Below are 15,253 nucleotides of genomic sequence, written 5' to 3'. Positions count from 1 at the left end.
TGAACAACTGGTGTTCTGGGAGGGTCTTGGTTATGAGCCGACGACATACCTTTGACATCACTATCTCCACATGAATCCGTTGCAACAGCGCCAGTTTCACCATCAACGACATCAACATCGACGAGAACCACAACAACAACAGTTGACCGGGCTACAAACGGGGGCTCAAAGCCCCCCAGCAACCAGAATTGGGAAAAAAAAAATGTAAAAGTTCTTGAAATTGCCATCAACTTTACCTGTGAGGCTCCTAATTGAGCTTCCTTGAGGAAGAGCCTAGCCTCTTTGGAAGTCTCACATTTGGGCAAACCGTGGGTCTCTTCTTGTTGAAAGGTAAACAAAAGTGAAGCACATTACTCATGTAATTTGGTCAAATGAATGAGACCAGCATATGAGCACTGGCTTTGGACTTTTTTTTACCTAGGCAGGTCCAGCCGTACTCACAACCATCTCTCATATTTACGGCGATCTGCCAGGCGTTATTGCGAAAATGCACTCGATGGCCCGAGCCCCCCTTCCCCCCCCCAGGAAACGCATAATGTTTTACCCTGGTATCTAGCATGCGTAGCTTCTTCTTCTTCTTCTTCTTGTTCTTCTCCTTCTTCTTCTTCTTCTTCTTCTTGTTCTTCTCCTTCTTCTTCTTCTTCTTCTTCTTGTTTTTCTCCTTCTTCTTCTCCTTCTGGGGCGATAGAGCAACTCACACACAGTCGATATTGTTCTCCCAGCCCGTGACTCGAAACAAGGCTAATCGCCGAATTGGTCTTTAGTGTAGATTAAGATGTCGATCACATAAATCATGCTTGAGCTAAAAAGCTTTTGTAAAAATATGCAGAAGCCTAAAACCATCTTGCAGAAGAACTTTACGATAATCAACAAGTGATGAAAGTAAGAAAGAAGATTGAACAAAAGGAGCAAGACAATTGGTGGACTGCTTGCAAGGCTGCACTGCGCATTAAGCAGAGAACAAAGAGCAAACAAAAAAGAAGATGGAGGAAAAAGATCTGCGGTCATGGCTATAATACTTACAACCGATGTAACCGGCGGCTGTTTTGATATAGCATCGCTGTTGGAATATCTGGGGGAAACTTTTCTTCTTCTCCCATCTTCAAAAACAGGAAAAAACTTGAGAAGCGCATTTACTTCAATGCTTCCCATCCGCGGGGTTTTCCCATTTTTTTGATACTTGCCATCATTTAGAACCTCGACTGAAATTTGAAACCCTCTTATCAAGCAAGACGTCTTTTTCTTTTTTTTTTTCTGAGGGGGGGGGGGGGAACCCACGAGGTTCTCCTATTTTTGTAGTGGGAAATACTCGTCTCTACCGTAGTGGATGAGTCTCTGTGTATGTGTGTTAATCGGGCGGACTATTTGTTAGCATGATGTTGCAGTTATCCCGACTTTTAGACCACTGCCAAAAAAATAAAAAAATTCCTTCAAGTTCAGCTAAGCTTGCCTTGGCCACGTTGGACAACTTGGTACGAGCATTTTTCTGTTTCAAAAGACCGGAGTTGCCGCCAAAAGACGCTTGATGCCGTCATTTAGGAAGGTTTTTGACTTGACATAGTGTTGAGCTGGTGACGTTGCATCCAAAAAAAAAAAAGAGTTGAGATTTGGTTGCGAAAAGAAAAATTATTTTCCACCTCCACATTCGGAAAAAAGAAAAGCCAGAACTTCGACGCATGGAGGTGCAAAATTTTTGGTTATTTAGCAACTATCTTTTTGCAAGAAGGTGGAAGTTGACGTGAGTAGGGTGTTGCGTTTGGATTTATAAGTGAAAGGATGACAGTTTCTTTGCACAGAATTCGAAGATGCATTCCATTACCTCATTACTGGTGGGGTGATTTGCCAACTTGACCATAACAGCATCATCCTGCTATCACATGCAAACATCTGGGTGATATGTGTCTGACGGAGGTCAGTTTGCAGCACGCGTTGAAACTGCGCTCTGTCCACTCCCTTCCAAACTTTAAACCAATTTTGAGACCCTTTGCTGAACTAATTTTTTGACTGCCGTTTATGAGCCTATAATGTACTAACTATTGGAAAATCGACAGACTAAAGCGAAAAACTGACGCGGATCATGTAACACCATGTTGCCGTTGATTTATCAGTTTTAAGGCAAAACCATTCTGGTGTGAGTGTTGGTGTTTTACCAGACCAAGAAATGAAACAAGTTCAAGCTTCAGAGTTTTAGTTCAACCCAGTTACGCCCCGTTATCCCCAACACCGTGCCCCCTTCCCCGCCCCCCAAATTCCACAGATCTTAAACTTGCCTTCTTTAACTACTTTCCTTGTTCGTTTCAGGTCTAAAACGAAAAAAAAAGAAAAGGAGCTAGAATCTGGCATTGTTCACCAATGAAGTCGCGTCAACCTTCAAACCCCCCTCCCTTTCGCGTGCTCATTTTTCCGAGCGAAACCTTAAAAGCTCCTTTCTCCGTGAGACATGACGCTACCGTTGGCCATGGCATTGTTATTCCAACATTGCAACATTAGCCGTGAGCTGCGTATATGTATATTTATCTGGATAGTCGACCATTAGTTTAATGGGACTATTCTATTGTCTTTGATTTACTAAAAAGCTTCGATGGGTGGAATTTCACTCGGCCCCGACACTTGCTTTAATAAACTTTACTCTATTCGAGAAAGATAGGAGGTGATGTAAGAGTTGAAGGAGGTATATAGGACGTATAGGGGAGGGTGCTTTGAAGAGGTGGTGCTTCTATCTATAAAAATGCCACGAGGGAACGGATTTAGTCCCTGTCTCTGTCTTCAGGGGGGGGGGGACATATCACGTACTCACAGTGGAAAAATCGATTGCAAAAAAAAAACCCCATAAACTTCGACCAAAAATCATGAAAAATTTTCTTGCAGAGTAAAACTTCGTGTTAGATCCAACATGCTTTTGTCTGGTTTTCTTTCATGGATATAATTGGGAGATCCTCATGCAGCTGCAGTTTTTGGAATGTTATCAGTTTTGAGAGAAACCCTCTCAAACCGGGATAGGAGCAAAACTCAAGGATCTTCAGCTTACTCGGCTGTTGAAATGAAGCTTTTTGGATTAAACACAAGGGTCTCACGCGAGCCTTTTTCCTGTGATGCTCTGTACAACCCTCCAAACGTTTCCAATTTTGTTCAACTCTGAACCCTCAGACAATAGCAAAGGAGTTTCAGTCGGCCCGAACATTTTTAAAGTTGCGGTATTTCTATAAAATTCACGCGCGTATGGCCGTTTGTTTCAACACGGGTACAGGCCGACACAAGCTGAAAGATACTGGGGATGATGAGCATGCACGAAGGCGCGGAGTAGTAGATGCAACGGCTGCGTGTCTGCTCCATGAGCTATCTCGGTGATGAGTGCTTACAATTCGAAATCTTACTTCGTGCTTCACGAGGTCGATCTCCGGCAATATCAAACTGAGCAATTGCTGCCAAATATCTGGTTTGAAATTACGTCGTCGATTTCGTCTCTTTTTTTTTTCTTCTATTTTTTTTTGGTTTATCGGATTGTTCCTGTTGCATGGCTGCAAACCACAGCCGCCTTAATTAGCTGCAAAATCGATAAAAAAGAAAAAAAGATTGCCACTCAAGTTGTGAAAGGATTAAAGATGAGATTTTGTACCGTTGCCATTGCGTTTAGGGACCAGGTTCATGACGTGCTAGCTGCAACTCATGTTGCTCGTGCAGTAGGAAGGCCGGCTGATGTTGTGTATCTTCAATTCGCAGGTCAACTTACCTCTTTTCTCCCTGAACAAGAAGCCATCGTGGCAATATTTCTCATAGCTTTGCTCATGTTGTGCGTCGCTGCTAGTCTATCTTGATTTCAGAGGTCTTTTGGATTTGTCTGTGCAACCGTGTGGAGCAAAAAGGTACACGAAATTGGTACATCGCGGCAACGGTGTTTACTGATTTTGGCTGGTTTCCACGCAAACCAGCGTCGAGACTGGGAGGTTCTACAACTTCGGGGCGTGTTGATGGCGAGGAGCAGTCCAGTGCGGCTTATGAGCACGGCATTTGGACTCAAATGAAGGTCCTCAGTCGTAGTTTAGCAAGAACATCAAGTGTGTGGCTTAAGGTGACCAGAGAAGGAAAGAAAGAGAAGAAAAAAAGAAGGCGTGACGTGGAGGGGGTCCTGTTTCTGAAAAATCAGGAACTGATGTTTGTTCCATCGTCGTCTTCGAGCTCATAACCGAAGTATTTCTTTATATCTATTTGAGACAATACTATTTTTTACTTGAACTTTGAGGTCGAAACTTTGGTTCATTGGTTGGTGAAGGGACAAGGCGGTCGCCGGAAACACCATAGGCGTCGCCATGGCAAAACAATAAAAAAAACTGAAAAAAATGGCATCTCCCTTGACGCGGAGAGAGTACCTCAAACACACAACTCCAGAGGAAAGATCAACAAAGGTTGGCCTTTGAATAAAAAGAGAAAAATTGGCCAAATGACAAAGCGGAAGGGGGACCAGAGTAAAAAACATCTCTTATGTCCCCCCGGAAAGAATGTTTTCAAAACATAACATAGAGCGATCACGGGTAACCACTTTCCAGTGGCCTTCCCCAGATTTGGACTTTTGATGGTCTTGTCTCATCAACACCGGTCGGTTCGGTTCGGGATTTTTTCACCCGCGGACCGAGTCACGTGAAATCGTGAAAATTCAAGACCCCGACTTTTATTGCGCTCTTGAAACAAAAATTACAACCAAGGGACAAGGATATATTAACCAGTTGCTTATACTAGTTATTTCCACCGCCCGCTAGCAATGTTCTCGAGGATATCCAAGAGATGCATATCAATCTCCCTAAACAGTGAGGTGAAGCTCCCCTTCATCCCGCTAGTCAGCGAGACTGGCTTTCCTGGAGCTATTGGAAACACGCCGCTACTCAGGTTACCCAGGATCTCCGACTCCGTGGGAAGAAACATCTATGCCAAAGCCGAGTTCATGAACCCCGGAGGCTCGATCAAGGACAGAGCGGCGCTATACGTGATCAAGGATGCAGAAGAGAAAGGGTTGATCAAGCCAGGCGGCACCGTGGTAGAAGGAACCGCGGGAAACACCGGGATAGGACTTGCACACGTTTGCCGGGCAAAAGGTTACAAGTGTGTCATATACATGCCCAACACCCAGTCCAAGAGCAAGATCGAGACATTGAGGCTATTGGGAGCAGAAGTGCACCCGGTTCCTGCAGTTGCATTCACCGACCCGCAAAACTACAACCACCAGGCCAAGAGACACGCGGAAAGCTTGGACAACGCCGTGTGGACCAACCAGTTCGACAATGTCGCCAACAGACAAGCACACATCGAGACCACGGGCCCGGAGATCTGGGCCCAGCTCGACGGAAACGTCGACGCATTCACCTGTTCCACCGGCACCGGAGGAACGTTTGCGGGCGTCACGCGCTACTTGAAAGAAATCAGCAATGGCAAAGTCCGGGCCGTGCTTGCCGACCCGCCAGGGTCGGTGCTCTACTCCTACATCAAGTCCAACGGAAAAGAGATGCAGAGAGGAGGCTCTTCCTTCACCGAGGGCATTGGCCAAGGCAGAGTCACAGACAACTTGAAGCCCGACATTGCCTTGGTCGACGACGCCTTGAAGATCCCCGACGAGGCCTCCATCGCCATGGTCTACAGGCTCTTGGACGAAGAAGGGCTCTACTTGGGCGGCACTGGAGCCCTCAACGTGGCCGCGGCGGTCGAAGTGGCAAAGTCCTTGCCCGAAGGAAGCAACGTCGTCACGATATTGGCCGACTCTGCCCACAAGTACAGCGACCGGATCTTCTCCAAGTCGTGGCTAGAGGGCAAGGGGCTATACGACTGCATCCCAGACCATTTGAAGAAGTACGCCTTGTTAGAATAGAGCCGCTTTGTAGGGGGAAAGAGGGACCTTGTCCCATCTGGTATTAGAGATGCCTGGCCAAGTGTCGTGTGCGTAGATTCAAAAAGATTTTTCACCTTTTTTTTAATTTCGAGAGAGACGACATTTCGATTCAGGTGACTCTGACAACCATTTGGAACGGATCAATCATCTTTCAATCGGCAAACTTATACTTATCTAGATAGATATTTTCTGCTTGCAATAGCGGAGACAATCGAGCTTTAGTTGCGTTCGAGGGAAACCGGAATACTGCGAGACTCTAGACGTCATCATTTCACCAGCCGTCTGACACTTTTTTCATCAAGTTTATAGCCAGTTTTACTTGTTGTTACCCGTTTTTGTTTTATTTGGATCTTCTTTGGACTTTTTACTTTTTATTTTTGCTTTTTTTTTTTACTTTTTTGAATACTACCCCAAACTGTCTTGCCACGCTGAGTTGCTGTGGTGGAGCTGACTGATTACGACCGATTTATGGAAACACAGGTGCTTAATGCCATACAAGTAGCTTTGGATGGCTCTGCGGACCAAAAGCTCAAAGCGCAGGCCTACGAGTTTCTTAACCAGGTCAAGGGCTCCAAGGATGGCTACGACACGGCTTTGAAGCTTCTATCGACGTCGACCACCACGAGCACGATCCCGGAGTTGAAGTTTTTCCTCTACCAGGTGATAGAGGAGAATGTGGAAAAGTTGAGCCAGGATGACTCATACCAGCTTTCGCAAACCGTTTTCAAGATACTAGCAGACTATATACACCACGACATCAAGGACCCGTCATATTTGCGCAACAAGCTTGCGCAGATTTTCGCCAAGACCTTTACACAAGTCTACCTCACCATCAACCCTGCGTTTCTTGCAAATTTGCTAGAAACCACTCAGTCGAAAAACCAGCTTTCCATCGACTACTACACCAGGATCTTGCTCGGCATCCACCTGGAGATTGGCGATAGATATATCGCCCGCTCGCCGGAACTCTCGGAGCGCAACATTGTGCTCAAGGATGCCATCAGGAGCAAGGACATGTCCAGCTTGGTTTCAAGCTGGTTCAAAATACTTGGGGACAACAATAGCAACTCGGACGAGATTCTAGAAAACACCTTGAACATCATTGGGCAATACGTCGACTGGATGGAAATCAGCTTATTCATCTCGCCCGAGTCGATAAACACCATCATTGGGTACTTGGACCGAGAAAGACAGCGCAACGCCACCTGCGACTCGTTGATCCACATCTTGTCCAAGAAGATGCCACCCCAGAACAAACTAGAACTCGTGAATCTCCTCAATTTAACCAGCATCATCTCGTCGATTGACTTGTCGGACGACCTCGAGTTTGCCGAGCACATTGCAAAACTAGCGAATCAAATTGGAGAGGAATTGCTAATCGTGTTGGGCAACCTGCCAACTCTCTTTGACCAAGTTAATGAACAGCTATACAAATTGTGGCCCATAGTATTGACGCTTTTGGCCCACGAGTACGACGACGTAGCGCAAAATGTCTTTTCTTTTATCCAGCTGTTCTTGGGAGCATGCAAGAAAACTCCGCAATTGTACTCCTTGGAGCTACTTTCAACCCTTTTAAACAAGGTGATTACGAAGATGAAGTACGCTGACGACAACGATAATGACGATAGCGATGGAGGCGGCAACGGCAACGGTGGCGACGATGACGAAAGCGAACGACTTTTTGCCGAGTTTAGAGCTCGTTTAAAACTATTCCAAGACAATATTGCCATACTAGCACCTAATTTGTACATAGAAGCCATCCCCGTGGTCATTAACGAATCCCTTTTCCTGGAGGACAAGTCGTGGAACAAGCTAGAGTTGGGGTTGTTTGAATTGAGCAATTTCTCGGACAGTTTGAAAATGAACTTGATCAATGCACCAAAGAGCAAGCTTGTTGAAAGCGCTCCCTTCAAGATTTTCCAGGAGTTTTTAGTCAAATTGATTGAGTCGTCGATTGTGCTAGAAGTCAACAACCCTCACATTCAAGCCAGCTTTTTCGAAATTGTCGTTAAGCACTATAGCCACTTGAATGCACATGAAAACAGACTGGGCTTGCTCCTTCGGATTTTGGAGATCTTTACCAGTCCATTGGGGTTGTTCAATAGCAACGAGCGAGTCAGACTTAGAAGCTGGTATTTGTTTTTCAGATTTATGAAGTTGACCAAACCGAAAATGGACGACGAAGGGTTGATTGAGCAAATTGTTGTCAAGTTGCAACCACTTTTGATCATCAAGGCCGAATTGCCCACTTGCACTGAACCAGACGACGACGATGAAGGTGGTGGAGTTGATGTGGTTGAAAATGGCAACTTCAACAACCAGCAATACTTGTTTGAAACCATTGGCTTGCTCATATCCTTGATTCCCAACAGCCTTGCACCACTCAAGAACAAACTTCTCCTAGCCGTTTTTCTGCCCATTTTCAGCGACTTGGAAAAATGCATATCCATCGAAGACAAGGAGCCAATCATTGTACTCCAGGCACATCACTCGCTCATGGCTCTCGGAACAATTGTTAGAGGCTACGACTACGAGGCCAACTTGAAGTTTTCGCCAGAAACGGTTGAATTGGTGGACAATGCTGCACAGGTGGTGCTCATCACTTTGGAGAACTTTTCAAAGTCGGAGAGTATCCGAGACGCGTCCAGATTTGCATTTGCTAGATTCATCCCGATTTTGAAGAACTCAGCCATGAGCGGCCATTTGACGAAATTGATCACCATCATCTGGTCATCACCGGGATTGAAAATCAGCGAGATTAGCGACTTTTTAAGCTTTCTTGGACAAATCACTCACATTTATAGAAAAGACGAAAACGTTTACCAGCTCCTCAACAATTTCCTCACTCCGTTGTTCACCAAGGTGTTTGGCATTTTGGAAAGACCCGTTTCCGAGGATGAAAGCTTGAGACCGGATATCCTCAGAGACAAGACGCTTTTGAAAAAGGCCATCCTCAACTTTGTCAATGCCCTTATCATCAACCATTTGGCCAGCTTGATGGTTACGGAAACCAACAAGAACGAGTTTCCTTCGATTGTTTCGAACTTGTTCGAGTACGCTTACGACATCTCCGACACCTCGGCGTCGAAGCTTGCCATTCTCCAGTTGATCAACTTGGTCAATGTCTTTGGCGAAGGCGGCAAAATCAACGACGACGAGGACATTTACGGACAAGCATTGCCTGCCGTGGCGGGGATAGACCAGTTTTTAATGGAAAAAGTCGTCAATTTGTCGTTTGAAGTGCCTTTTCAAAAGCAAGAGTTTGTCTCTAGCGACGCCCAGTATCGGCTCATTGCCCAGGACATTGCCATGTTGTTGAAAACATATCAACAGAAGAAAGGCGAGACCTTTATCAAGTACTTGGCGGCGTATTTGACAAACATGGGTTTGAGCCAGGATATCATGAACACCTTTTGCACAAACTTGGTCAACTTTGACGTTAAGGACTTTAGAAAGTATTTCGTCACCTTCATTGGCCAAATGAAAGGTGAAAAGTAGTAATAAATATAAAAAAGAGAAAGAGCTAGCCTTATAGAGACACCCACAAGTTGTATACATGATAATGAAATACTGATGTCGGTATGGTAGCTCGATTTCGCTTCTCTTTCAGGACCTCCTCATCTCGTACGCATCTTTCTACCGTATTTTTTTTTCATTATAGTCCCAGCCGTATCGTTGAAGCCACCACGAGTGCAGTATAGAGAAACTACAGAGTAGCCATGGTTAAGAACAGGGACGGAGACGAGGTGGAGATACCGCCCAAGGACGAGGAGGAGATGATGTTGGAGAAATTGGTGTTTGGAGACATTGAGGGGCTCCAGAACAGGTTGAGGAAGATCGATAATCTCTTTGATTACAGTGATGCTGAAGACGTTGGCGAGGGTCTCAGCGAGAGCGACGACGAGAGTGAGGACTTGGACGGCGTGCAGGACGAGGACTTGTTTTATATTGATGAGGGAAACGCCGATGTTTCTGGTGAAGAAATGGACGTGGATAGAGCATCCAGCACCGAGGATGAAGATGGAGATGAAGATGGGGAGGAGGGTGAGGATAATGCGTGGGAGGATAGCGATGACGACAAGCTCAATATTTCACTTACGGCGTCGGATAGGCTAAGGAAGTTGAGGAAAACGCCGCAGGATACTCAGATCTCGGGAAGAGCCTACGTCACGAGGCTACGTGGGCAATTTGAAAAGATATATCCACGGCCAGAATGGGCAGATCGTTTTGATGAGCCACGAGGGGAAGATGCAGATAGTTCCGATGACGATATTATGATAGGTGGAGAGGAAGACGAAGAGGACGGGTCAGGAGCTACTCCCGCTTCACTCTCGCGTCTCCTTTCAACAACGCACCAATTCCTCACCACGAAACAACTCAAACTCATCTCACCAACACGCATTTCCATCACGCGGTTGAAAGATGCAACCTACCAGAAATTGTCCAAAGCCGCCATCCAGGCCATTTCATTCCATCCAACGCACTCGATTCTCCTCACTGCCGGGTTCGACAAGACGATACGACTCTACCAAATCGACGGCAAGACCAACAATTTCATGACCTCGTACTTCTTGCGCAACTGCCCCATCATGGCGTGCCAGTTCTTGCCGCAGCCGGACCAAAACATGATCTATGCTGCCGGAAGGAGGAAATACATGAATAAAATCAATTTGAACACGGGAGAAGTTGAGAAGATTAGTCGTATGTACGGACATGAGCAGCAGCAGAAGTCGTTTGAGAGCTTCAAAATCAGCAGCGGGGGCAAGTTCATCGGCATGGTTGGTAATTCGGGGTGGTTCAACTTGGTCAATGCTGCTACGGGGCAGTGGATCAAAGGTTTCAAGATTGAAGGCACTGTTGTGGACTTTGATTTTGCTTACGATGAGAGCTTTGTCGCGGTGGTGAACTCAGCGGGCGACGTTTGGGAGTTTGAGCTCTTGGGCAAGTTGAGCTCGAAAAGCGAAAACAAGACTATACGCAAGTGGTCCGATGACGGCGGCGTGGGGATCACCAGGATAAAGTTGGGAGGCTGGAACAGCAGCAGGTGGGTCGCTATCGGGTCGAATAACGGGATCGTGAACTTGTACGACCGATCGACATTTACCCTGGACAAAATACTGCCCAAGCCCTTCAAGACGGTGGAGAATTTGGTCACCTCCATCTCCTCGCTTGTCTTCAACGCCGATGGCCAGCTACTTGCCATTGCCTCGAGGGGCAAGCGCGATGCGTTCAAGTTGGTGCATCTTCCCTCGGGGTCGGTGTATAGCAACTGGCCCACTAGCGGAACGCCGTTGGGCAAAGTCACCAGCGTTGCCTTTTCGCCAAATAACGAAATTTTGGCGGTCGGGAACGAGGCCGGTAAGGTGACGCTCTGGAGATTGAACCATTACTAGCGTGTTACTCTCACCACTCTCAGTGTTTATGTATCTATGTATCTACCTAAGTATCTTGTGCTTGAATGGTCTACAACGCCACCGCCGACGATAAATCACGTGACGCTGAAACTCGTGATGAAAAAAAAAAGTACAGCCCACCAGCGCTTCTCTTGAACCAACAGGGGAGATCAACACTTCAAGGACAATCCCACAACAGAACACGCTTCAAGTACAATGGGAATCGCACCGTACGTGTAACTCTGCTTTCAGGTTATGGAATGAGCTTGACGCGTTGCGTATACTAACAAACTACCCTTTTTTTCCTTGTTTTTTCCACTTAGAAAAGCTCATGATAGATACAGAGATCCAGTGACACACCAGATCACACCCGTGCTATATCGAGTCCGTCAACCGTTCTTCTGGAGAAACACAGTGGCGCTTTTCGTTGTTGGCTCTATACCTTTGGGGGTTTACTGGTATACGTTTAAGAAGATGACCGAGGATGAGTTTGCTGATATTCCTATTCCCCCGATTAGTGATGAGGATTTGAAGAAATTGCAGAAGGAATATGAAGATAAAAAGTGAGATGAAAAGTGACGTGAGGAGGGGAGCTTCAAGTAGGATACATGTACATAGGAAGGTCAAAAAATGCATAAAAATTGTTTATTCGTGTATCTACAGTTTAAGGTCGTTCAAAGTACTTCGAGACTCCACGCACGGGGTACGGCACGTTGTCGTTGGCATCATCATCATCATCATCATCATCATCGTCCTCTTCTTCGCCAAAGTCGACGGGATACGGTAAGCTGGTTTGGTTGTTTTCGTCGTTTTCGTCGTCTTCTATGTCCTGCACGTTTTTAATTGTCTCGTCGTCCTCGAGTTGTTGTTGCTGCTCTTGCTGTCGTTCCTCATTGTATGCGTCTATAATGTCCAAACTGCGCGACTCGGCACTTTGCGGTGTTTCTAGTTCTGTTTCTGAATCTAATTCTAGCTCTACCTTGGCTTCACTTTCAACAGTCTGCGGCTCTTCAAATGAGAAAAGGTCTTCTTCCACCAACGGGAACGGTTTCTTCCTTGCTAGGTTTGACGTTTGGGCATAAGCGAGTGTATCGGTCAAAGATCGCAGCACTCTAGCATTGGGTGGCGCATCTGTATGATTGAACTGCTCAGTTGATGCCTTCTGTAGTGTCCCTCGTGGTGGTGGTGGGAATGCGTCATTGAATATGTTCTCCGAAGATAAATCTCGCTCGCCTGTGAAGTCAGCCAAATGTTCGCTGGAAAGGTCATGATCAAAGTCAATCTCATTTGAATGTTGGAACGAGTGGTTGGTGAGTGATGCCGGGAGTGACTCGACTGACTCAAGTGGAAGATCTTCAATTTCCAGCTCCCAGTTCTTGAGCGGGGTATAGGCACGCGCGGCTTTGCTCGGTGCCTCGCGGGTGGTTGCGTCGCTGAAATTGCGCGATTCATTGCCCAACAAGTAGCTGTTGGAAGCCTGTCTCAAGCTGTAGTATGGAGCATCTGCTGCTGCCGAGTTGTGGGAATTTGCCATGTCTTGGAGCTCCGAGTCGCGTATTCGCTTCAGTCGAATGTTGTTATTGTCGTTATTGTAGTTGTTGTAGTTGTTATTCATTCTGGACTTATCATTCAACGAGCTTAGCCGTTTATTCATTATCGGGCCGCGTTCATTGCCCAAAGTCGAATACATCATTTGTTGTTGTTGTTGGTCCTGTAGTTGATCAAACGAAGGCTGCAGTTCCAAAAACGGCCTGCCTTCATTGGGCCTCAACGATTCGGTAGTTGGATGCGACTTGACATCGAAATTGCGCATGGGTATGCTTTCATCCGAATACTCCCTCGTGAATGCTCGGGTGTAGTCCTTAAAGTCCAGCGGCTTATGGTCGAGCTCGGCGATTTTAGCAATTCTTTCCGCCGATAATATACCCTGGTCAAGCAACTCTCTCTTGGACTTGTGGTGTAGCCTCACCGCGCGCGAAACGGACTTGTTGACAAGAGAACAGCAATAAGGTTTGAAGCTGTTGTATTTTTCTTTTCGGAGACACCATTTCAAGGGGGCATACATGATCATGCCAAAGACGAACTTGCAGAAAAAGATTGCAAAAATGATGAATGACAAACACATGAGGCTTAGAACCACCGAAAGCTGCACATTGGTCTGCCCGATGGTCTTGATGTTGTTCAAGATGTCATTGTTCAACTCGCCGCCAGTGGCATAGTATCTCAAAGTCAAGATGTTGATCACTTGTCTCGGGGTATCGGCAATCAAGACCTGGGCCGCATTGTCGAGCTCATAGTAGGTTAAAAAACAGCACGAGTCAAAGAACTTTCCCTCGTCAATGCCCATGAGAAGGCAAAAGTACGGGTACGACTTGATGGAGTAGAGCTTTTTGCAAATTGAGTTCAAGTAGACCAAGGCAATGTTTTTCGTTCTGTAGATGTGGAGAGCCCAGATCCAGTGGTAAATGAGTAAGACAAACTGGAAAATGATGCAGCCGGTGAAGATCCACTTTGCTATGGAGTAAGCGTAGGGCTGGTAGTCGCCCGTGCCCCATTTCTTGAACACCAAGATGTTCAAACACGAGTAGATATCGGCTGCAAGCATCATCATCGATAAGAAGATCAAAATCCACATGTAGAAATACCACCATAGCGTAGCACACTCGTAGTTTTTGAAGTCGTTGACCTTGACCACGTCAAACGTGGAGCCGTTCAAGTTGTACTTTTCGATGGCTTTCTCGGCATCCAAGTGGCTTTTCAACTGAGATTTCTTTGCCATCGAAGATAAAAAAAGTGATTAATTAGGTTCTTTTCGGTGAGGATGACCCGTTAACGCATCTGCTGGGGTAAATATTTGAACTTGAAACTGAAATTGAAGTTGAAGTTGGGAAATTGGAGCCTGGGGGGGGTTTTTTTTACTGCAAAAATTTGATAATGACAACACCCTTACTATCTAATTAGTGAACATTCGACGTGTTGCCAGAAGGTCAACTTCCTCTCCTTCTGTGTCTTCTGCTTATGCTTCCTCCACTTCTGCTTCTTTTTCAACCCGTTTCTATTGATAATAATTTATTTAAATTGCAAAATAGGTGAAAAATAACAGGTAAATAAATTGAACTTCTGCTGCCGCGTGTTTTCTTTTTTTTTTTTTCTCGAGTCCCCAAGCACCGCCCTTTCGAAGGGACCAAAGGGTCAAATGTTTACCTGCTTAGCTGGAGGGGCCAAAAAGTAGTACCGAGGTACAGCCTGGGTTTCGATTTCCCAGGAGCAGTTGGACGGGACCCGCTTGTTGTTTCATGTCATGTTTGATTTTGGAGACTGAGTCGAGCTGAAACAGGGACGCCAGTGCCAAAAAAACAAGAAAAAAAATAAATAAACGAGGTTGCGAAATGGTTTCAAGAGCGCCAATGGGTGTCAGAGCAACGTTTCAAGACCTGTAACGCGCGGTTTGGCCAGGTAGGGAGGTTGTGCTTGCTGCAGCTCGAGAACTTGGCCCGCATGATGGTTCTGAATCTCTGCTTTTGGGGCAATTCTGGGCAATATTGCACAGCCGTTCCTGCTTCGGGTAATTTCCTTCACCACTTGGTCTGAACAAGGCTTGAGTTTAAAACACCATGTAGGCTGGTTGCTTTCTGTAGGGAAACGCCTGTAGCTTTACTAGAGAGCTCGTGACAGCAGTTAAACAACGACTCGCGCGGCGTATAGAGAAGACCCTGAAGATGGCTCTGGTGCCACGGGTTCAGGGTTCTTGGGGGGTCCCCTTGTTACGAGTACAACCAAGCAATAACCAAGGAAGTGAACCTCGACTTTTTCTTTTCTTTTCTTTCTTTTCTCTTTTATTTAACGCAGGTGTTTTTGTAGACACACCATATTGCAACTTGCACCGCCAGAAGGATTGCATCGCTCTGCTAATCAGGTCCAGTTCTAGATGGGCTCGCTGATTACATTGCCACCAACGGTGTTGCATGTGTTGGTGATGAGCGTG

The 15,253-nt window shown here is 46.1% G+C and overlaps 4 protein-coding genes across 4 annotated transcripts; 3 read left to right on the top strand and 1 right to left on the bottom strand. All coding sequences in view use genetic code 12, as the record gives it.

Annotated features, from left to right (window-relative positions):
- Positions 1 to 4,756: 4,756 nt before the first annotated feature.
- LODBEIA_P58400 (uncharacterized protein) lies at positions 4,757 to 5,854 on the top strand (the record flags this gene model as incomplete). Its single annotated transcript, XM_066976217.1, has 1 exon — positions 4,757 to 5,854. The coding sequence occupies one exon, from the start codon at positions 4,757 to 4,759 to the stop codon at positions 5,852 to 5,854; it is 1,098 nt and encodes a 365-aa protein (XP_066832778.1).
- A 489-nt stretch (positions 5,855 to 6,343) lies between these two features.
- Positions 6,344 to 9,373, top strand: LODBEIA_P58390 (uncharacterized protein; the record flags this gene model as incomplete). Its single annotated transcript, XM_066976215.1, has 1 exon — positions 6,344 to 9,373. One exon carries the CDS (start codon positions 6,344 to 6,346, stop codon positions 9,371 to 9,373), a length of 3,030 nt encoding a protein of 1,009 aa, XP_066832777.1.
- Positions 9,374 to 9,594: 221 nt separating this feature from the next.
- Positions 9,595 to 11,268, top strand: LODBEIA_P58380 (uncharacterized protein; the record flags this gene model as incomplete). The annotated part of the gene is made up of 1 exon (XM_066976214.1): positions 9,595 to 11,268. One exon carries the CDS (start codon positions 9,595 to 9,597, stop codon positions 11,266 to 11,268), a length of 1,674 nt encoding a protein of 557 aa, XP_066832776.1.
- Positions 11,269 to 11,932: 664 nt separating this feature from the next.
- Positions 11,933 to 14,047, bottom strand: LODBEIA_P58370 (uncharacterized protein; the record flags this gene model as incomplete). The annotated part of the gene is made up of 1 exon (XM_066976213.1): positions 11,933 to 14,047. The coding sequence occupies one exon, from the start codon at positions 14,045 to 14,047 to the stop codon at positions 11,933 to 11,935; it is 2,115 nt and encodes a 704-aa protein (XP_066832775.1).
- Between the last annotated feature and the right edge of the window lie 1,206 nt (positions 14,048 to 15,253).

Source organism: Lodderomyces beijingensis (assembly GCF_963989305.1).
Source record: "Lodderomyces beijingensis strain CBS 14171 genome assembly, chromosome: 8".
Taxonomy (NCBI): domain Eukaryota; kingdom Fungi; phylum Ascomycota; class Pichiomycetes; order Serinales; family Debaryomycetaceae; genus Lodderomyces; species Lodderomyces beijingensis.
The sequence above is the reverse complement of the archived record's forward strand: the minus strand, read 5'-3'. Positions and strand labels throughout refer to the sequence as shown.